The 18,831-nt window shown below is 41.4% G+C and overlaps 1 protein-coding gene across 3 annotated transcripts in view; it reads right to left on the reverse strand.

Moving 5' to 3' along the window:
* dock11 (dedicator of cytokinesis 11) overlaps positions 1–18,831 on the reverse strand; it is a 120,170-nt gene that overhangs the window by 22,509 nt on the left and 78,830 nt on the right. For all 3 annotated transcript variants that reach the window (XM_047385737.1, XM_047385736.1, XM_047385738.1), the window contains 9 exons: positions 17,318–17,463; positions 14,497–14,612; positions 14,264–14,401; positions 12,147–12,329; positions 11,783–11,896; positions 10,433–10,648; positions 7,117–7,174; positions 6,312–6,418; positions 5,950–6,072 (listed from right to left, as the gene is read on the reverse strand). In XM_047385737.1, coding sequence (XP_047241693.1) covers positions 5,950–6,072; positions 6,312–6,418; positions 7,117–7,174; positions 10,433–10,648; positions 11,783–11,896; positions 12,147–12,329; positions 14,264–14,401; positions 14,497–14,612; positions 17,318–17,463 — 1,201 coding nt within the window. The remainder of the gene's footprint in view (positions 1–5,949; positions 6,073–6,311; positions 6,419–7,116; positions 7,175–10,432; positions 10,649–11,782; positions 11,897–12,146; positions 12,330–14,263; positions 14,402–14,496; positions 14,613–17,317; positions 17,464–18,831) is intronic.

Raw genomic sequence — 18,831 nt, forward strand, 5'->3', positions numbered from 1 at the left:
CAAGAGAGGATATTGGAGCGTGGTCGTTGTGAGCTGTATTGTGATTTATATATGGCTCTTTTCTTACACAAGGTGAAAACAAAGTGTTTTACATAAGACATGATATGATGTACACGTAGTTAAATAAAATGAAACAAACACTGCCAATGTCTCCCACCCCATTTAGGACGCTGCCGCAGAACTGGAGAGCTCCTTCAGTGACTGACTGCGTCATCCTATGTGCACACAGGAGCGTCATCACAGGTCCTTCCTTCTAGCAGCTGTTAGACATTACTGCTCCCAACAAACTCAACCTCTGAACATTGCCCAGCTGTTATTTAAACTGTTTTTCCACATTTTTGTAAATAGTATGATGTTTTTTTAGGCACAAATATGCACATTTTGTACATTATTTTAATTGTTCAAATCATATTTCTTTGAATATTAGAATAATATTTTAATAACTGTAGAGTATTTTTAATGTTGTGAATTCTCTTAATTCTTTCTTTGTTATTACAATTTACCTTGTCTAAATTTGCATTCTTTACTTTGCTGCTGGTACACTTGAACTTCCCCACTGAGGGACATTAAAATGATATTTCTGTTCTATTCTATTCTATTCTATTCTAGAGAAAAAAGAAACAACGGGCTAAACAAAGCAAAGCGTAGTAAAGAAAAACATCAACAGAAATGTGTCTTTAGATACAGTGATGGTGGTTTAAAGAACTGAGGATACACAACTGTGTTCTTGATGTTGATGAGGAGGAGCTGGTATAAAAATAATTTAATCACAATATGTAGTAGCAAAAACAATAAGCAAATAAGTATAGTAAAAACAACCATTTAAAAATCGATATGAAGCTAAAGTAGAGGTGCAATAAACCTACAGGTATAACAGTTTTGCATAAAATGAAAGAAGGAATGAATAAATGTAATTTTTAAATGTCAGCTAAAAGCCTAAAAGAAGTCTTATGTCGCTTAAAAAAACATCAATAATCTCTGGAAGATCTGAGAGCAGCAAAAAATGATGCCTCACTGTGGGTTTGTGTTTCTAATTTGGCTGTTATTAGAACACCCTTTCAGATAATCTTAGCCATCTGAATGTCTGGGATACAATCTGATATATTTCTGGGATTAAGACCATTAAAAGTAATTAAAAGCACCTTAAAATCAATACTAAAATGAAAATAGAGCTAAGGAGGACTTAGAATTGAAGTAGATTTAAATACAAAGGCTTGTATTTAAAATCTCTGCACTGGAACAAGTGATAAAATGCATCCTTGGTAACATTTCTAACGCAAGATAAAAGGTTAAAGCAAAGTCAAATATCACCCTGATTTTTTAATTTTGTTCTTAGGCTTCAATTCCACAGTCTGGAGTTTTACTGTACGTTTCTCTCTCTAAGGGGCCTTACTAGATAAAACTTCAGTTTTGTCCAGATTGATCTGCAATCCATACCTTCATATCTAAGATACAATTAAAAATGTGCATCAATGGCACATTAGAAGAAACTGCAATAAAAAGCATAGCAATGAACATAAATGCAGTCTCTCCTGATGATTCTTACCAGCAGCAACATGTATAAACTAAAAAAAGTGTTGGACCTAAAACCGAGCCTTGTGGAACTTCATTTATTATTTTGTTTTGTTCAGATGCTGAATTTCCCCTGTTTACATGAAATGAATGTCAGATATGATTTGAATCACTAAGGAGCAGCTCTGGAGATATCATCATGAGTCTATTGAGTAAAATGTTGGGGTTGGCTATACTGAAGTTACACTTAAGTCCGATAATACGGGTGCTTGTACAGTTTGTTCAGATTCAGGTAAAGAAATCTACCATCTTAAGTGAGCCTGTCTCTGTGCTACGACTACCGCACCTCCCCGATCTGACAAGGCTTGGGGAAAGCAGTGGAGGCAACTAGTGTAGAATGAAGTAAAAAGCTGTTGAGGAGGAGAGAGCCATTAGAGCAGTGGGGATGAGACAGTAAGGTGCCTGGATCAGATAGGAGCAAGTTGTGGAGAGGAAGATCTCATGGACTGACTTCTGGTCCCGACTGTCTACGATGTCCTTCCAACCAACACTGCTGGGGCTTGGCTGATTGACCAGCATGCCTAGTGTGCCAGAGAAAGGGGACCCTTGAGCACATATTGAGTTGTGGCCCCAAAGCTCTGCGGGAAGGCAGATACCACTGGCGCCACGATCAGGTGATCCAGACCATCACAGAGAGTATCTGTAGTGTCATCAGCAGCTGTTAGTGGATTTGGGCAGTTCCCCCAGCATGTCGTTAATACCACCCTTAAACTTGACATTGTTTTGGTGTTACAGGCAACAAAGATCGTTGTCATGCTGGAACTCAGTGCCATGGGAAGATCGCATAGAGAAGTCCTTTGAGCAGAAGAGAGAAAAGTATGACTGCCTTGTCAGTGGCTGCCACAGAAGAGGCTGGAGGGCAAGGAGCCTGCCTGTGGAGGTTAGGGTGCAGAGGCCTTGCAGGAAAGTGTCTCCATAGAGCTTATACAGCACTTGGCATCACAGGGGAAAGGAGAAGGAAGGCCATCTTAAGCAGCACCGAGGCAGCAGAGAAAGCCTCTAGATGTCTACGGATGAAGAGAGCGGACCCGTGGTCAAGTGCTGCTTCACCTCAGCTGGGTCGCATGAGTGATTGTGTACAATGTTCTGACCCGAAACACCCAGTGAGCTCAGCCTACATCACAGATAATGTGCCCCAGCCTGCATCAGAAGACGTTTCACTACAAACTGATTCATTTAATAAAATTGTTTAATTGGGGGAAAACAAATTTCTAAAATACTTGGATTAAAAATAGTCTGTATTGCACTGAGGCACCGATGTTATTTCTCTTCAGACAGAGCTTAACACCAGTGGTGTTAGAGGCTTAGGAAAAGATCCCCGCCTCAGTAGCATTTTTAACATCACTGAACTAATCTTATTTTAATGACCAAAAGAAAGTTTTGACGAGGCTGGTATTGAACCTTAAAGCTGATATACCGGTTTTAATTGTGACTGTGCCAAGCATTGAAAAATAATATGTCATTCACTTCATACCATCACCTTTCACTACAATTATGCGCTTCTTTGTGTTGACATATGACTTGAAAACCCAATAGAACACATTTAAGTTGTGGTTGTAATGACAAAACTTGAGGGTATTCAATACTTCAGCAAGCACACTGTAAGTAATCCAGAAAACTAAGATACACAACTGACTAAAAGGTGCTGCATCAAGAGAACACTGATAAGTCCTATTGGTTCTTTGCATGCAGCAAAAATAGCCCCAACCCTCCAGGAAACAGGCTGTACAGGCTGGCGGTGGCAGCCTGTAACCTGCCATGATGTCTTTTAGGACATCATTTCAACACGCTAGAGAAGGGAAAAGACAAGATATTCTACAGGTCCTTCTCAAAATATTAGCATATTGTGATAAAGTTCATTATTTTCCATAATGTCATGATGAAAATTTAACATTCATATATTTTAGATTCATTGCACACTAACTGAAATATTTCAGGTCTTTTATTGTCTTAATACGGATGATTTTGGCATACAGCTCATGAAAACCCAAAATACCTATCTCACAAAATTAGCATATCATTAAAAGGGTCTCTAAACGAGCTATGAACCTAATCATCTGAATCAACGAGTTAACTCTAAACACCTGCAAAAGATTCCTGAGGCCTTTAAAACTCCCAGCCTGGTTCATCACTCAAAACCACAATCATGGGTAAGACTGCTGACCTGACTGCTGTCCAGAAGGCCACTATTGACACCCTCAAGCAAGAGGGTAAGACACAGAAAGACATTTCTGAACAAATAGGCTGTTCCCAGAGTGCTGTATCAAGGCACCTCAGTGGGAAGTCTGTGGGAAGGAAAAAGTGTGGCAGAAAACGCTGCACAACGAGAAGAGGTGACCGGACCCTGAGGAAGATTGTGGAGAAGGGCCGATTCCAGACCTTGGGGGACCTGCGGAAGCAGTGGACTGAGTCTGGAGTAGAAACATCCAGAGCCACCGTGCACAGGCATGTGCAGGAAATGGGCTACAGGTGCCGCATTCCCCAGGTCAAACCACTTTTGAACCAGAAACAGCGGCAGAAGCGCCTGACCTGGGCTACAGAGAAGCAGCACTGGACTGTTGCTCAGTGGTCCAAAGTACTTTTTTCGGATGAAAGCAAATTCTGCATGTCATTCGGAAATCAAGGTGCCAGAGTCTGAAGGAAGACTGGGGAGAAGGAAATGCCAAAATGCCAGAAGTCCAGTGTCAAGTACCCACAGTCAGTGATGGTCTGGGGTGCTGTGTCAGCTGCTGGTGTTGGTCCACTGTGTTTTATCAAGGGCAGGGTCAATGCAGCTAGCTATCAGGAGATTTTGGAGCACTTCATGCTTCCATCTGCTGAAAAGCTTTATGGAGATGAAGATTTCATTTTTCAGCACGACCTGGCACCTGCTCACAGTGCCAAAACCACTGGTAAATGGTTTACTGACCATGGTATCACTGTGCTCAATTGGCCTGCCAACTCTCCTGACCTGAACCCCATAGAGAATCTGTGGGATATTGTGAAGAGAACGTTGAGAGACTCAAGACCCAACACTCTGGATGAGCTAAAGGCCGCTATCGAAGCATCCTGGGCCTCCATAAGACCTCAGCAGTGCCACAGGCTGATTGCCTCCATGCCACGCCGCATTGAAGCAGTCATTTCTGCCAAAGGATTCCCGACCAAGTATTGAGTGCATAACTGTACATGATTATTTGAAGGTTGATGTTTTTTGTATTAAAAACACTTTTCTTTTATTGGTCGGATGAAATATGCTAATTTTGTGAGATAGGAATTTTGGGTTTTCATGAGCTGTATGCCAACATCATCCGTATTAAGACAATAAAAGACCTGAAATATTTCAGTTAGTGTGCAATGAATCTAAAATATATGAATGTTAAATTTTCATCATTACATTATGGAAAATAATGAACTTTATCACAATATGCTAATATTTTGAGAAGGACCTGTATATAGCAATGTCTGACAGCCAGCTCCACGGCAGCCAGTCTTAAAATGCTGTTTTCTTATTCTGGTGTTTAAACCAAAAGTGTTCGAGCTGATTTGACTTTTACATACAACACGGCCATGAGCAAAGGCAACCTTTGAGGGTCTGTTCAAGATGAAATGACGCTGTACTGACACTGAAACTACCTTTTTAATACCATATGTGACTCTGAGAGGCAGTTCAGACCTGCTGCTAACAACCTTCCAACAACCTTGATCCAACCAAAGCAGGAAGAAGCTAAGCTTGATGGAAAATCGCTACCCACATGGGGCAGGTTGAACGCCTTCTGGAGGAAAAATGTTGGCGACAGCTGGAAGATTGAACCTGGGATAAAGCTGGGTGTTCCAAACGTGCATGAAAGCTGATTTTAAAAACGAACAAAGCAGGCAGTGATCAATGAGCATCCAGACCTCCCTTAAACTCCAATGAAATAGCCCACCTTTTAGGATGACGCCTTAGTGTAATACCGGAGAGGCGAACATGGAGCAATGATAACAGCCTGCAAAATATGTTATTGTTTTTCATGCAGAGCGGGAAACCTATCAGATCACAAGTGATCTCTGAGCACGCCAGGTGTAAACAAGAGCTCTTAGATAACCCAGAGTGAGCACCCAACAGACCTGTTTTACGCTCATGACTTTCAGTGCTGCCTGTCAGTTGGGGACTAACAGGTCCCTCGTTTACAACAGAGAAAATCAGCGTTGCGTGAAAAGCACTGCAGAGCCCTCATGACTCAGAACGAGCTGAGCAGGTTAAGATAAACGGTTCATTAAATGGAATGCTACAAGTTTCACCATCAAAGAGAGTGACAGGCAGGACAATTAAAGCGATGCAAGTAAGACAAAAACAAAAAACCCTGACCCAGACTGATGAAACGAGCTATACATACAGAGTGTGGGGAGAATCTATACCTCATATTCATGACGCTTCTCATAGACGGGGATTATAAGTTTGGCGACGTGCGTGATGAGCTCATAGCGTTCAGCTTTCCACAGGGCGTCCACACAAACCTCTAGGTGCTCCACCAAGACTTCCTGAGAAATGGGAGAAAGGGAAGAACAGATCCAACTTCAGCAGAATCCTTCCTGCTGATTATTCTGATTTCTACTGTATTAAAATCTAACTTAAACTGTAAAGAAATGTGTCAAAACAATGGTACAAAAGAATGACTTCACTTACAAAAAGTGAATTTTCTTTGAAGTATTATCAGAATTTGTGCTTTTTCAAAATCAACCAGTCATGTCTAATGTATGAAAACAAAAGCAGGCCACACCTCGGTGTAATAGACGTCCTGCATTCCTGTGTCCTCTTTCATGGCTGCTTCCTCGTCAATGTTACAGGTGATCTTCTTAAAAGCAGCCAAACCGCAAGGGAACAACTCTGATCCATGAGAAGCAGAAAAGAGATTAAGAAAACTCAAACTAAAAGCAAAAGGAGTTGAATCTGAGCAAGACATCACAAAATCAGGAAAACACACTGTACGCTTATACAGTTTGAAGGAATTTATCTTGCATGAAGACATGAAGCACAAAACAATGTGGTTTGTAGTTATTCTATGTTATGACTTGGTCCTAAACAGATGCAGACATAACTCTAGGACACATGATGCTTTAGAGATAAGCGACCTGTCCCCATCACTGCCAACTGCTCCAAGATAGCCACCTCGTATTTGCTTAGAGGATTATTTTAAGGCGAGATTTGCATGGGACAGAAGCGAGTTGTGAGACGCTGTTTTGCCCAGATGTCTCCTTTGCATGCCGCACACAGCAGTGGACAGTGAGGTCTTTTAATGCCGCCGGACATTTTCCTGACAGACCACAGCAGTAAAACCAGCGCTCATGCTTTTGCAGCCTTGTGTGCCTGCCTGCAGTCCAGTCCAATCCAGTCCAGTCCAGTCCACAGCTTTATCACCAATAAAAACTAAAACCCACCCATGTAGTGAAGAACCTCTTGCAGCTAATCAATGTTATGCAATGTTTTAACCTGGTAGAGTTATTAGTCCCCCCCCCCCCCGTTCTGATGTTGGGTTGAACTAAACTGCAGTGCTTTAGATGGCTTGTGTTTGTGTTCAGACTTACTTTTTCTGTGGAGATATTCGGCAACCAGCGCAGACACATGAACGTAGCACATGGCAGCCTGCGGAGAGAGTGGCACAAACCAACTGGGTCAGTTCAGTTTTCCTCAGAGCAGAACTGAAACATGAATCAAATCTCAGGAACAAGACACTGACTTAAAGCTGAGACTCTCAGCATTAAAATCTAACCCTGCCACCTCCACCATACGGCTGACATACCATCACAGGTTATATTGTTTTATTTTTTTTATAGAGCTTTTGTCCTGAAGTCAGACCCAGACAACCTTGAAAATCGCATTAGGCCATTTATTTGTAGCTTACCAGTCCATACATTCAGCACAGCAATTCAATCTCACGCTGGAGAAAAAACTGAACAATCAAACCTTTAATATCACAACATTTATTGAGGTTTTTTTTAACTTTTAATAAGTAATCCACGGGACATAAGAAAAAATATGTAACACAGAAATTCCACTGCCAAACCTTCAAAATAGGAAAGACAAGTGAACATGCCATTTAAATTAAACAGTGTCTCCTGATCTTTATAATCAGTAAAAAAAAAAGGACCCAGGAAATAGCTACATGGCTAATCCTGCCCTTGTCTCCAGTCAAAGCAATAATAAAAAAAGTTTCAATTGAATTTGTGACAGAGGCTAGATCAGGCCCTGGGTACACTGAGCAGGATGGTAAGGGAGGTAAAAGAAATCTCCATAGCTCACAAAAAGTGGCATCTTGGGGTTAACAAGTGTCCACGCCAACCATTAGACGCCATCTGCATACCAGCCAGTTGTTTGGGAGTAAAACAAGAAAAAACCCGGGCATGCCGAGCTTGCTGAGTTCAGTTTGTACTTTATCTGGAACCGTGTGCTTTAGTCAGAGGAGACTAAGATTAAACACTCCAGATGGGTTTGGTGTGAAACAATGGATGGGTATGTAGAAAAGCTTCTCATGGCAACTGGTACGCATGGTGGAGGGCCTGTGATGCTGTGGGGACCTGAGAACCTTGCAGAAGAATCAGTTTGGGATTTCACTACGGCAAAAAAAGATGCATTTATTTATGTCTCAATACATTACACATCTTTAACAAAGGTGCTAATGAAGTTAAAGCACATACAATGCTTTAAATCTGAATTGGTTCATGAAACTATTAAAACTGTTTAGAAATGGATCTGGAGATACTTGGAGTGCACGGCGGTTGGGTTGACTGACGACTGTTCAGTTCACCTGTTCATACAACACACGCTCCGTTCCCTCAGACATCCGGTCTTTCAGGTAGAAGCAACAAGTCAAAAAGACCCGTCTCCCCAGAAGCAAGCATTAACCAAATTAAATGAGTGTGTTGCAAAATCTGATATTTGCACTGTGGGCATTTTCATTTTGCGCCTTTTAAATCACACTACTCTCCCTTCATGATCACCCTCAGTGGCAGCTTTCAATCATCAATGCCAGTTAATGTTGATACTGTCCATCACTTCCATCAGCAGCTCAAACACATTAAACCTGATAGCGGAGGGTGGATCCTAAATTCTGGACGGATATTTGCGCAGGGTGTATGTTTCTTTGAAAAGGGCTGCACCAAATGTAAAAGTCTCTTAACTAGCATTGCTCTCTCTTTTGTTGTCCAAGTTATTGTTGAGTGACAGATGTTGGACCACCTGTTTGCTGAGTATTGGACCATCTGCACGTTGTTGGACGTCACTATGCCTTTCCAACGGCATCGGCCATTTTGTATCCAGGACAGTCCGCTCCTACATATCCCGTCGAGCATTGCGACTGATATGACGGGACGCCCCAAGTCTGACGTCACAGGGCGCTATATATGGAGGCACCCATTTTGAACACGCCGCCTTCAGCTGGAGATCGTGACCCGATCCCCAACATCTGAAGCATCACCTGGAGAAGAGTCCTGAGTGGATTTCATTTATTCTCCTTCGTTGGCCAACGAAGAATTCATAACTCAGGTTTCTGGACTAAGAAGGCCAGACATTTCACTTTGCCGATCGAAGACGTGAGTTTAACACGTAACTAAAAACACGGAGTTCGAGAGACGAACCGCCACCGTGTTTCATCCTAAGTCGACTTTGATGGTGAGATCATATTTTTCCTTTTCGCCAAGGAGGCCAGAGGACGAAGACTGACGGCTTTCCCTGAAGTTAATTGTGGACGCACAGTTAACCTCCTACCTCCCCCCCTTTCCTCGCTCGACCCCGCTCAGAAGGAAGCCGACAACAAGTAAAACCCATCCTTTAATCTTTTTATTTCTTTCTTAGAAAGCCTCGGCAGGGTAAGAGGTTTTAGTGCGATGAGATTCGCTAGTTAGAATCTAATGTGTTCTGAATGATATGTGCATGAAACCTTGTTATTGAAACTTTGATGTGCCGTGTTGATGCCTGGAGGCCACTGCGCTCCCCGCTCTGTGCGTGTTTTGTGGGGTATTGAACACCTGAGAGGTGCGCTGTGAGACTGGACTGTTATAATAACCTCATGGTGAAATTCCCCATTTTTCTTTGTCTTCAACCTCACTGCTTGCCGCTAAAAGTTTTATAACTCTTTGTCTGCTCAAGAGTTGGGGGAGGTTTTATGACTGAGTATAACTGAGTTACAGTTGGAGCCCCCCACCTCCACTCACAACCACACCCCTTTTTCATATTCTCATTTTTGCCATAACTGCTGGTTGATTCAATACACACCCACTGCTGTTTGCTTTATTTTTGCTTATTTAGATATTTTACCCCTTTTGTGTAGAACTTTGCATGTTTGAGTAGGTGAAGATTATTAAATCAGAAGAACGGATTGTATCAGGCTGTGATTTAATAAATATTCGCATAGATAAAGAGGAGGTGTTTCTGGGTTTATTTTGTGCAAGAGTGATTTGTCAGTCAAGATAAGGTTAAAGTTCCACACGTTTCGGCAGAAACGGTCGATTAAACAGTGACATCTCTGGTAATAGTTATTAATTATTACTGAGTATTTAACGGTTGTAATTATCAAAGGCGTTGAGCCACAATTACAACACCAGAAGACATCTCTGGTCTCGATTCATAAATGAGGATTTTGGTTAAGAAATACATTTTGTCAAATTATGATTTTTAATTATAATTATTGATAAAGATTAATTAATCAATAATCATAACTCCCAACACAGAGAAAGTCAAATATTAAAAGAATTTAAGTCCACATTAAATCAATTAACTAAGAAGCAAGGACTGGTTCGTCCACATTGCTTTCACAAGGCAGAAATAACGATGAAAGAAAAAGGAGCAAAGGTCACAAATAAGACCACAAAGTGAAACAACCACGCCTGGGTTTCCTGTTGGTACCTCAGACAAGTCTCCGTTCTTCAGGTGCGCTCTGGCCATGCTGTCCAGCCAGGTCCGTCGCAGCTCAGGGGTGCTGGCGTAGGAGCGTGCCAGGCTGTACTGGAGGTCTAGAAGCATCTCTGGGTCTTTCTCGTGCTCTCTCATCTGGGCCGTGGCCATCAGCACCGTCCGTATCCGCATGGTCAGACCCTTGACTTCAGAGGGGAACGCTGTGGACTGCAGGACAAGAAAAAAAAAAAAAACTGACGTGAACACATGTATCAACAGTCTAATTTCAAAGAGTAATCATAGGTTATATTGAGGGTTTTATAATATGCTTTAACCTGACAAGGCTAAAGCCTCTCCTCAGCAATCCTGATCGACTCCAGTTGGACACTAATTGGATCGAGCAGTTAGAAATATACTCAACATGGTCAAACCAAACGCCTGAAGAACCGTTTTAAGGTCAGACAAAACTAAAATGATCTATTTTGACCACAATAAAAGGAAGAATGTTTGGACAAGTCAGGGTGAGGCTTTTAAACCTGACACAGAGGTTGCAGAATCATACTGAGGACTTGGTTGCAGCTCGAGTTAAGCGTGCATTGCAGAAAACAGATGGAATAAGGAAGAAGGAAAACTACCCTCAAATTCTTCAACTTTGTTTCCAGTTTGGTTTTACATGGCCACGGTTGGATTAGGTGCCAACTAAGAAAGAAATGCATATTGCTAAATTGAAACCCTAACGTTTGACAGAATTTTGCAACGGTTCAATACGGATGAGCCAAATGTCGTCCGAAGAAACTTTTTATGATCAGACGAGACAAAGAGCTGTTGAGCTATTAGACCACAGTAACAAAAAATATGTTTGAAAGAGTCTAAGAGAAGCTTTCAAACCAAACAACATTGTATCCAGTCTCAGGAGCTGTGCTGGTAGCATCATGCTGTGGGGTTGTGAAACAGCAACTGGTGATGGTGCACTGCAAGTGGTTAGAATAATAAAGAAGGACTAATTCCAACTAGAATCCCTGGGAGCGAAGCATCCACCCAATCATGATGTTTAAATGTTATATCAACACTCCTCCCTGTAAAAGGGACTGATCAAAAGCCTCAATCTAAAATGTGTGATGAAAGGATGTAAACCTCCAACATATTTGGAGTAAATGAACCAACTGGTTGTATTCCAAAGATTTGGCAAACATGGTTGGATCAACGCCTAAAGAAGGAAGGAAAAATAAGATTTGCATCACAGAGACATGTTTGATCAGAATCCTGCTTAAATGGGGAGAGAGAGTTTAGGAATACGCAGAATCCCACATGAGCAACTTTTTCTCAGTAAACTCATGTTGACCCTGGGGTCATATCCTCTACCTTCATAGCCTTGTCGCTGTTTGCGAAGTTGTTGATGATGGAAAGAGACTCCTGGAAACGGGAGCTGCCTGTCAGCGCCACGTCAGAGATCAGCTGGCTCACTGCAATGATGATCTGTGGAAAATGAGAAGGAAGAACAAAACAGGAGGGAGAAGAAGAAGAGATTTGTTTAAAATGCAGAATGTAGGGCCATGTTTCAGTGAGAGCTCATCGAAAACAGAACAGCTGTTAGCTAATATGGCAGAAGAAGAGCCTGAAACTCAGCTGTCTGTGTTTAACCGTTTAAACTTCTCATTCTTCACGTCTCTCATAGATGCACGTGAACGGATCCATTGGGGGGTTTCCTGTGTAACTCACACCGTACCTGCAGGTGTGTGCGGAGGAAGGTCTTCCTCTTGGTGTACTCGTAGTTGTTCCTCATCAGCAGGTAGAGCAGCGCAGACGCCTCGGCCCGCAGGACGGCCAGCTTGGAGACGCAGCATTTGAGCACCTCGCAGCACAAGTCCTCGCACAGCGTCACGCGGCCTTTAAACAGCACAGAAGGGAACTGGGGGGACAGCGTGTTTTATGAATTAAAAGCACATCCCAGACAGGCGCTGAGATTAGGACATTAGGTTAGGAACTGTATGGAGGGAAGGGAGCAAGAAACAACTGAAGCCATTAAAAAGCATGTCAACTTGAGTGCACTAGTCTGAGGGTCTGACCCACGATACACAGGAATGATAAAGATATGTGGATACGCATCTCTTCTCTGCATGAGGGCATTGTTTTTTACTTCACTTTCTGATTTCATCTTAGCTTTGCAAGCATGTAAAACATTTTGTTATTTTCTCTGTAATGACTGAGTATGCAAAGCACATTAAACATGCCCAAGCAAAAAAAATACCAACAAACAAACTCATAAAAACATTGATAACAGCTCATCTTAAAAAACATAAGAAGGATTTATGCCCTCTTTCAACTTTGAGGTCAAGATGACAACACATCACACTCTATTAGGACACAAGGCGACTGTGGCTCAGTAGGAAGAGTAGTCGTCTTGCAATCGGAAGGTTGTGGGTTCGATTCCTCCTGCTGTATGTTGATGTGCCCCTGGGCAAGGCACTTAACCTCAAGTTGCCTACCGATCTGCGTATCGGTGTATGAATGTGTGAGCGTTAGTGAGTGCGATTGGGTGAATGTGGCTCTAGTGTAAAGCGCTTTGAGCGGTCTGTATGACTGGAAGTTCAGTCCATTTACCATTTCCCTAGAAAGAATACAGAAGAAATCTGATTTTCTTCAAAAGTACTATGACACATTCAAAGTCATTTCAGTAAATTTGTCATAATTCAACATTTAAACTGAACATGCATCGACTAAAATTAAAAAGATGTGCCGCAGATTCCTTCATAGTTTTGGAAACTGAAAGAAAATTTAAGGATTACAAGATTAATCTCCAGTCCTGCATTGAATCTCATATTCCTCCAATTTTTCCGACTGTTCCAAAACTGAAGCCAAAATGCTGTTGTGTTTACAGAACAAATAAAAGCTGGAGTTTACAGTTTTGGGGCACTGCTTGAAAAGTAGAAATGTTCAAATTTATCCGTATTTGATCTGCCAATTGTTTTTCAGAGCCGATCAAGGCTGCTTCTAACCACTGGCCAATTTATTGTGAACAGTACAGAGATCAGTTCATGGTCAACTCAGATCGGTCTCCAAATTTCACACTCTGGCTAAACATCAAAGCACTGCTAAGGTTAGATAATTTCACCAAGTTCTGAATGTTTTACACTAGCTGTTCCATCTATGATCTTAAAATGGAAAGAGTAATGGAGCAGGTGCGCCTACAGTGAAGAATGACTGTCCACCTAAACTAGCAGGCCGGGCACAGAGACAGAAAAGCAGCCAAGAGGCCCAGGGTAGCCTCGGAGGAGCAGCAGAGATCCACAGTTCAGATGGGAGAATCTGCTGACGGGACATCCATTAGCGGATCACCTAAATACTGGATATTATGCAAGACAACGTTTAAGGAAAGCTGTAGGAAGGCCTCTTTGCAGTTTGCAGCATGCCATGTAGGAGACCAGCAAACGTGTGGAAGAAGGTGCCTTGGTCAAATAAGACCAAATATGAAGTTTTTAACCTTTAAAATAAAACATATCTATCCTTTTAATTTGCTGCATTACTTGTATCTGTTGTTCAAACTTGGTGTTAATCTATGAGCAGGATGAAGCCACAGAGTCAATTTGCAGCTGTTTTGCATAAGGACACTCACAGAGATTGACCGGCTATGACAGCTCAGAAGCCATCTTCTTGCACTCTCGCCGTTAGAGAGAAAACGTGCAGAAACACTCATCCCCCATTCATTGCAACCACTCATCCCTCTGATAGGCTTCTTGGGAGTGGGCGGAGCCCTCCTCTGGGAAGTATGTGTGTTGTCTCATATCAAATTGTGCTGCAGATTATGTGTGTGTTTGTGTGTGTGCAGCGTTTGAGTGTGCACACCTTGTTGATAAAACCCCGGAGTGCGGCAAACACATGTCTGATAGCGGCTTCGGACTGGCCCACTTTAAGGAAGGTCAGGTAGACGTCAAACACTTTCCTCATCAGGAGGTTGTGGCCGTCGCTGTCGAGCAACTGGGTCTGGCACGCACACAAATATATTAACATGGTGAGGCATCAGCTTGATAATCACAATGATTTCAGTCTGTAGATGTGGTGTGAGGGTGTGTGCTGACCTTAAAACACTGAGTGAAAACAGAGAGAACATCCAGGACGCTTAGGCACACCTCGGTGGAGATGTTACCCTCCAGCAGAGCCTGATGGTGGACCTCTGACTCTGTTGGTCCCATCCCTTCAATACAGACACAGATCTCGTTTATTACAAAAAAACATCCAATGAATCATACAGATTCACAGTGTGTCAGAAAAACTTGATGATTCTCATGTTAAGAAACAAGATATTTTAGGTGTCTCCTGTTGTCTGGTTTGGTGATTGAAAAGCAGGTCATGGGGCCACAGATGGAAAAATGATGGAACAATCTCCACATTCATCAACTTTCCGCAGATCCACCGCTGGATGGTTGAAACTTGGACACAGTTCGGCGTTCCAGCAGGACAAAGATCCCAAACACACATCAAAACTGGTTTTGGAATAGATAACATTAAGTTTATATGACCATGGAGGACAGGGTTGCAGACCAAGAAAAAAATGTCTTGTATTCTGGATAAAGGTTTCATAGTCACATGTCTGAGCTATCTGGCCATAATAACAAGAATCTTTTTTTTAAAGGAGTCATTTAAGGCCTTAAAATATAAAAACATTGCACCAGCTGTCAAACATAGTGCTGGTAGTGTCACAAAGTGCATTATCTTCAAATTCTTCAGCTTTCAAATAAAATGTTGAAAACATGACACGTTTTAGTGTTCCATAAGAATAATGATCCACAGCCAATAAAGACTGGTTTTGGAATGGATAAAACAGGCTAACATTAAGCTAGCAATCCTGCCAAGAAGAGTGGTTAAGTAAAAAATGTATGGTGGAGGTACGACATGCTGAGGGACATTTAACCATTCCACCTTTCGTCACGTTACATGCACAAACTTTAATAGATTTTAATAGGATTTTAAGTGATAGATGTGATAGACATAAGGCAGTGCATAATTGCAAAGTTCAAGGGAAAAAAACACATGAACTGTAAGGTGCGGTGTGCATATGACACACTACTTTGTGTTATCCACATACAATCCCAGAAATGTGACTTAAGTTTCTGATTGTAAAGTGACAAAATGTGAAGTAAACACTTCTGCAAAGGACTGTAAATCTAACATTTTGTAAATCTGAAAATTTATAAAGGAATCAAACAAAAAAGCTGGAAGTTAAGAAAATTTGCTATTTCCAATGTCCATGATTTAAAACAAAGAAGAGCCGTTAAACTGTCAGAACGAGAACAAAAAAGCAATAATCACACTTTCATGAACGTTTTTGTTGATGATTGTTGTGATGTCATTTTGTTTCTTTAAACAATGTCATCCATCACCATTAACAGCTTTCTTCATAACTGCTCATATGCAAAAAAAAAAGAAAAATTCTCTGAATCCATAAGGAGCCGATTTTAATCTTGTGACAGACACGCTAGGCAGCAGAGCAAGGCTGTCCTTTGAACAAACCTTTAGTCCGCTGCTTATTTGCCTTCATAAAAGGTAAAGAATAGGCCGTTTCAGTTGCATTCGTCTGGAATAACCAGGTTTTTTTACAACAGAGCACAATGACCTTCTGTGCTTACCTTGATGAAATGGTTCTGATCCATTGCCAGCTAGTGTTGTGTCTTGGCGTAGCTTTGTTTGTTCGAGGCCACTCTGAAAGCCTCTCACGCTATTTGTCTTTCAAAGTAACCACTTTACACTCATCCATCAAGAGCAAACCTTATTTTTACAGGTACTGTCTGACAGGTGCCAGGGTTAATATCTGACCAGGCTGGTTGCCATGGATGAAGTCAATTTAGCAGTGAAACAAATGGCGTCCTCCTCAATTTACATGGCTTTTTTAAATTAGTATGCATGTTATGATTTGGGGTTGTTTGGTTTTTGGTTTCTGGGTTTTTGTTGGTCTTATTCACTGTTCAAGTTTTGAATCATGTTTCTGTTTATTTTCCTGGTCATGCTTTTGTTTTGTCGTCTTGTTCGTGTTTTGTCAAGTTTGGTTTTCGGATCTGGTTATGCTTTTGCTTCACGTTTTTCTAGTTTGTGTTCAAGAGTCTCTGTTTTGCTCCAGTCACATTTTGTTCTGTTAATTAAGTTTATTCGGTTCACCTGCTCCAAGTTAATCTGTCTACTTGCTCCACCTGGTTTTCACTCCATATATACACACCTGTTCAGTTAGTCATCGCGGAAACATTTTTCTCTGATCATGTCTTGTTTCTTGATCATGCATGCCCGTTTGCTGTTTTGTTCCTGCCTCCTGCTGTGAGTGAGTTTCTTATTATTAAACCTTTGCACTTACCATCACGCTGCCTGCTCATCTGCATTCTGGGGTCCTATATCTCGCAAACCCTAACATGCATGATGATGAACACGTCATACAAATAACATCTTTTGATTTTAAATGCAGGTAATAAATAAACTGAATCATTTTTATATAATGTGTCTGTTTTTTGTTTGGTATTTATTGCCTTTATTAGTTAGTTTGATATTTCTGTGTGGACTGCCTGCATCTGAAGTAAACTTTCAGCTAGATCAGCGAGTAACCAACTGGCCAGAAACTTAAACATCTGATTTTTTTTTCTCATCAGTGAACACATCGTGCCAAAGCATTAACGGACTGCGGCAACAACACCACCTTTGGTGTCGAAACTGTTACTGAGGGATGGGGACTTAAATGTAGACATTTTTAGTATTTCCAAGGCAAGTTAAGGGGATTCCAAACATTTCAGCCAGTGACCTCCGAAACGACAGCACCAGATACTGGCGAACAGTCTCAGTTCCCCTCTGAAGAAGCAGTTAAAAAAAGTTAATATGGAATAGAGTGTTTTGCATACTGCGACCTGGGTGATAAGGTACCTATGTTGAGGGTGAGGGAGGTTTCCATGGTGCCGAACTGGTGTATCTTGGTCTGCATCAGGCTAGCACGGTTGTAGCGCATGGCCGGCATTGTCTGTGACTTCCTGTCTGAGGAGAAGAGCTTTGACACACACACGTCCTGGCTCCTGGAACGGAGACAAAAGACCCATGGGATTTTTCCACACGCAGATGAGGTATTAGAATGTCTTTCCTCCCTCATATTGTGACTATGACCAGCTGTAGGCACATTTACACAAGTACTATACTTACTGACACCTTTTTATAACCACTTAATGACATGTTAGCAATATTTTCACTGAATTACTGGGAGTGTTCCTTTTTTTTGCAAGTTGTAACTATAGCAATAAAACTGAAGAACCGGAGACCATACCTCCCAGACACAGCTGTCTTTATACTACAGTCACATCAGCTGCTTTCAGGAAATATCCATTTACCTCTGACACATCTAGTATCAGTTAGCTGGAACTCTGTTGGTGAGTTCCAGTTGTACTGTGTTGGAAATTTAAAAGGAACGTCCCCCAAAGTCGGATTTACAATTTGGAAAGTCGGAGCAACAGGACCATCCCTGACTTCTGCATTCAAGATGGCTGCTACTCGCATCAGCAGTGTAAAGCGTCCTTACTGTAGCTGTTTTTAGCAGTTCAGTTTTTTTTTTATGCAACATGTAGTCAGACGCACACATACCTCTTTTCAGTGTTTATAAGATGTGATGTTTCAGCTGTGTTTGTGTGCATGAAATACCACGTAGAACAATGTTTATTGTTATGGCTGTATGACTGCAGGAAACTGGAAAGCTGTGACTCGGAGATTATGTAAACTCCGACTTCCTACTTCCAACTTCCGAGGTTAATGGAACGCAGTGTTAGTTCAGTCAGAGCTTAGGGGGTGAATATTTATGCATCACTTATATAACTTTGTATCGTTTTTATTACTTGACCTAAGTCTTGCAAAAATCTGCTTTCACTTTGGCATTAAAGAGCTTTATTTTTTTTTTATACCAAAAATGTCAAAACCTTATTAACATGATTTAATTTACAAGATCATTAAAAGGATGAAACATCGGAGAGCAGTGAATCATTTTTAAAGTAATTTGTGTTTCACTTTTGACCAAATAGTCAACTAAATAAACTTCTCCATAATATTCTAATTTACATGCCTGTAGGGTGTACTTTAATTTTTCTGCTTAGCACATACATGAAAGCCAAAGTAGTAACGGGTTAATGTAATGTTTTTGGTAAAATCAGACAGGGTGAGTGCCAGACAACACTTCAGCTGTTTAGAAATTCCCCTGTAAGTCATGGTTGGATGCTGCCGATATGACAGGAATATACAGGTCCTTCTCAAAATATTAGCATATTGTGATAAAGTTCATTATTTTCCATAATGTCATGATGAAAATTTAACATTCATATATTTTAGATTCATTGCACACTAACTGAAATATTTCAGGTCTTTTATTGTCTTAATACGGATGATTTTGGCATACAGCTCAT

Source organism: Girardinichthys multiradiatus, chromosome 14, assembly GCF_021462225.1.
Source record: "Girardinichthys multiradiatus isolate DD_20200921_A chromosome 14, DD_fGirMul_XY1, whole genome shotgun sequence".
Taxonomy (NCBI): Eukaryota; Metazoa; Chordata; class Actinopteri; order Cyprinodontiformes; family Goodeidae; genus Girardinichthys; species Girardinichthys multiradiatus.